Source organism: Grammomys surdaster, unplaced genomic scaffold (genome assembly GCF_004785775.1).
Source record: "Grammomys surdaster isolate TR1022 unplaced genomic scaffold, NIH_TR_1.0 313, whole genome shotgun sequence".
Taxonomy (NCBI): Eukaryota; Metazoa; Chordata; class Mammalia; order Rodentia; family Muridae; genus Grammomys; species Grammomys surdaster.
The window spans coordinates 241,202-244,435 of record NW_021604732.1 but is presented as its reverse complement, the minus strand read 5'-3'; the positions used below and the strand labels follow the sequence as shown (position 1 = coordinate 244,435).

The following is a 3,234-nucleotide window of genomic DNA, read 5'->3' as shown; positions in this document are numbered from 1 at the left end:
AATGGTCATACGTGCCTTGGTGCCTGGAACTTAAGAAACTCTGTGACCATCACTGAGAAGGGTTTAGTCTTCTGGTAAAGAAAACACTCCAATTTTAAGTGACAAATGATACAATCTCAATGCCCTGGTATTGCAGTGCTTGAGTTAACAGAGCTTTCTTTTCCTCTATAATGTACTTAGAAAGAAGTCTGCAAAAGACTGAGGGGGGAAAACCCACTTATCACAAGAGATACAGTTAGTACTGGTTTAGGGTTTATAGAGTCCTGTCCAAGATAGCAGGTGCCACACACCTCATTGTTAATGATTAAACTGTGTCTCACACATGCAGAGTTATTTACTGATCATAACACAGCTATGATGAGACCAACTCCAACTCCAGAGCTCAGTGCTGGCTGCCAATCCTGCAGCGGTCCAGCCCTTTCTGCAGTGCTCCCATCACATCGCGATTCCTCAAGCTATAAATGAGGGGATTGAGCATCGGAGTAAGGACTGTGTAGAAGATAGACACCATCTTGTCCTGGCTTGGAGTCCGGTATCGTCTTGGCCTCAGGTAGATGAACATGGCTGCTCCATAGAAGAAGGAGACAGCTGTCAGGTGGGAGGAACAGGTGGCCAGAGCCTTTTTCTGGGATTTAGCAGAGTGCATACGGAGCACAGTTCCTAGGATGCGGGCATAGGAGGCTACAATGATGGAGAAGGGAAACAGCAGCATGAAGACACAGCAAACAAACACTACCTTCTCAAATAGGGATGTGTCTACACAGGCCAGCTTCAGCAAGGAGAGCATCTCACAGAAGAAGTGGTCCACCTCCCTCAAACTACAATAGGGGAAGGTCATTACCACTACCATCTGCACCAGGCCATCTACTATCCCAAAGGCCCAGGAGCTCCCCACAATCTGCAGACAGACCTTCTGATTCATGAGGACAGGATAGTGAAGTGGGTGGCTAATAGCCACATAACGATCATAAGCCATGAGTCCCAGCAAGAGCCCTTCAGACCCCACAAGACAGACGAAGAGGCCAATTTGTATGCTACAACCCACGAAGGAGATGGACTTCTTGCCAGACAGGAAGTTGACTGCCATCTTTGGCACATTGGTACAGACCAGCATGAGGTCCATGAGGGAGAGCTGACTGAGGAAAAAGTACATGGGGGTATGAAGTCGGGGGTCAGTGTAGATGAGGAAGATGAGGAGGACATTCCCACACAGTGCTGCTGTGAAGACCAGCATGACCACAGAGAAAAGAAGAAGATCCGTTGGACTGTAGGAGAAGATGCCCAAGAGGATAAAGTCATCTGTGGATGACTGGTTCAACCACATGGCCATGCTTAGCTGCTGCACCGGATCATCTGAAAACATAGACAAAGACATATTAATTGATACCTCTCTCCCTTGAGTCTCAATCCAGACTGAAGCTTGCGTTTGGAATGAAAAGTAAATACAATTTCATTTTTTTCTGGTATTATGAATATGACTCACTAAGCTGAAGTTTTATCCCATTACCTGGAAAGAACAATCTCCTCCGTTCTTCTCTTATCATTAAAAAAAAAGAAAAATGGAGGAAGAGGAGGTGAGAGGAAGGGACTGGGAGGAGAGAAGGGAGGGGAAGCTGTGATTGATGTAAGGTTAATTAATTAATTAATTAATCAATTAAAAAAATAAAGAAAGAACTAAGCAACAAGCCCATGATAAAGGAAGAGGATATGCTAATATATAAATAGAAAGGGGGAAATGCACAAAGTACTGGTAATAGGGATTTTTACAAAAAGAGAAAACGTCTGTGTGTATAGGGTGCATGCGTTGGGAGGTGGGGGCAGGAAAGAGTCCAGCACTCACCTTTTGCCAGGTTTCCTGTGGGAAAACAACACAGAAATTCAACACAGATACTCAGTGGAGGAACTTCTACCAAAATAATTTCATTGTCCTTTTCCTGTGCTTGCACTTACTAGGTGAAAGAGGACAGGAAGTAGCTGCTCTTCTCAGATCTGATCTCTTTCCCCAGCTGCACCAAACTCTCAGCCAGACTGTGGGTATTTATACCACCCTGGGGACTCTATTTCAGTGTGTCTCAGATAAACAACATCTTCTCATGAGGAGAAAGTTGACAAAATAATAAATATTTGACATGGTATATATGTCATTTTCTACAGTCTGATCATTATATATTGTATATATTAAATATCATACTCAATCCCATAAATATGTAAAATTATTGTGCATCAAAGTGAAGGAATAGAGAAGGAGAAAGTAGACTGAGTTAGTAAGATGGTGGTGATGAATCAGAACCAGGATGTAAGAACTGAAGGCCACTCACTGATGGGTGCTTGCCCCCCTCAACCATCTGTCTCTCATCTGCCTTGCAGAACTGCCTATTGTCCATGTAGGAGCTTAATACAAAGACTGAGTAAGAAAGTCTCATGAGAGCCCCCAAGTGCCCGCTCTGAAACCAGAGTCCCCAAGCTTACAATTAAAGCCACTCAAAGAGAGAATTTGGAAACAATAACAGGAACAGGGCCAGTAGAGACAGATAGAAGAAAGCTACCCAGAGTTTCTACCCTCTGGGCCAGCCAGAGCTCAGGAATACAGAAATTTAAGGTCAGTTTCTTTGTGTTCTATTATATTATCCTTGCAATCTCCAGGAGCCATGATAGGACCTCTACCCTGCCTGTCCTCTCAGATCCTCTCTGCAACTGCAGTCCAAACTTGCCCTTTCTTTTCCATCACAAAGTCAGCCTATGTCTATAATATGTACAGAATTTGGTGAGCTATCATACTTGAATATAGTGTGAGCACTGACAAGGTGTAGTGGTCCATACTGTATTCCCAGCACTTGGAAAGCTGCAGGAGGAGGATAGAAAGGTCAAGGCTAACTGAACTATTTCTGTGAAGAGACCCCATGACCAAGGCAACTCTTACATAAGAAAGCATTTAATTGAGGAATGGCTTACAATTTCAGAGGCTTGGTCTATTACCATCTATTACCATTATGACAGAGAGCATGGCAACAGGCAGGCATGGTGCTGGAGAAGGACCTGAGAGCTACATCCTAAACCAAAAGCAGAGGCGGTGGGGTGGGGGGAGGAGTGAGTGAGTGAAGGAGGGAGGGAGAGGAAGTGAGTAAGTGAAGGAGGGAGAGAGAGAGAGAAAGAGAGGAAGTGAGTGATTAAAGAAGGGAAAGAGGAGAGAGAGAGAGAGAGAGAGAGAGAGAGAGAGAGAGAGAGAGAGAGAGA

At 44.4% G+C, this 3,234-nt stretch overlaps 1 protein-coding gene across 1 annotated transcript; it reads right to left on the bottom strand.

Annotated features, from left to right (window-relative positions):
• Positions 1-382: 382 nt before the first annotated feature.
• Positions 383-1,357, bottom strand: LOC114629651 (olfactory receptor 2V2). Its single transcript, XM_028777727.1, has one exon. The coding sequence runs from the start codon at positions 1,328-1,330 to the stop codon at positions 383-385; it is 948 nt and encodes a 315-aa protein (XP_028633560.1). The 5' UTR covers positions 1,331-1,357.
• Between the last annotated feature and the right edge of the window lie 1,877 nt (positions 1,358-3,234).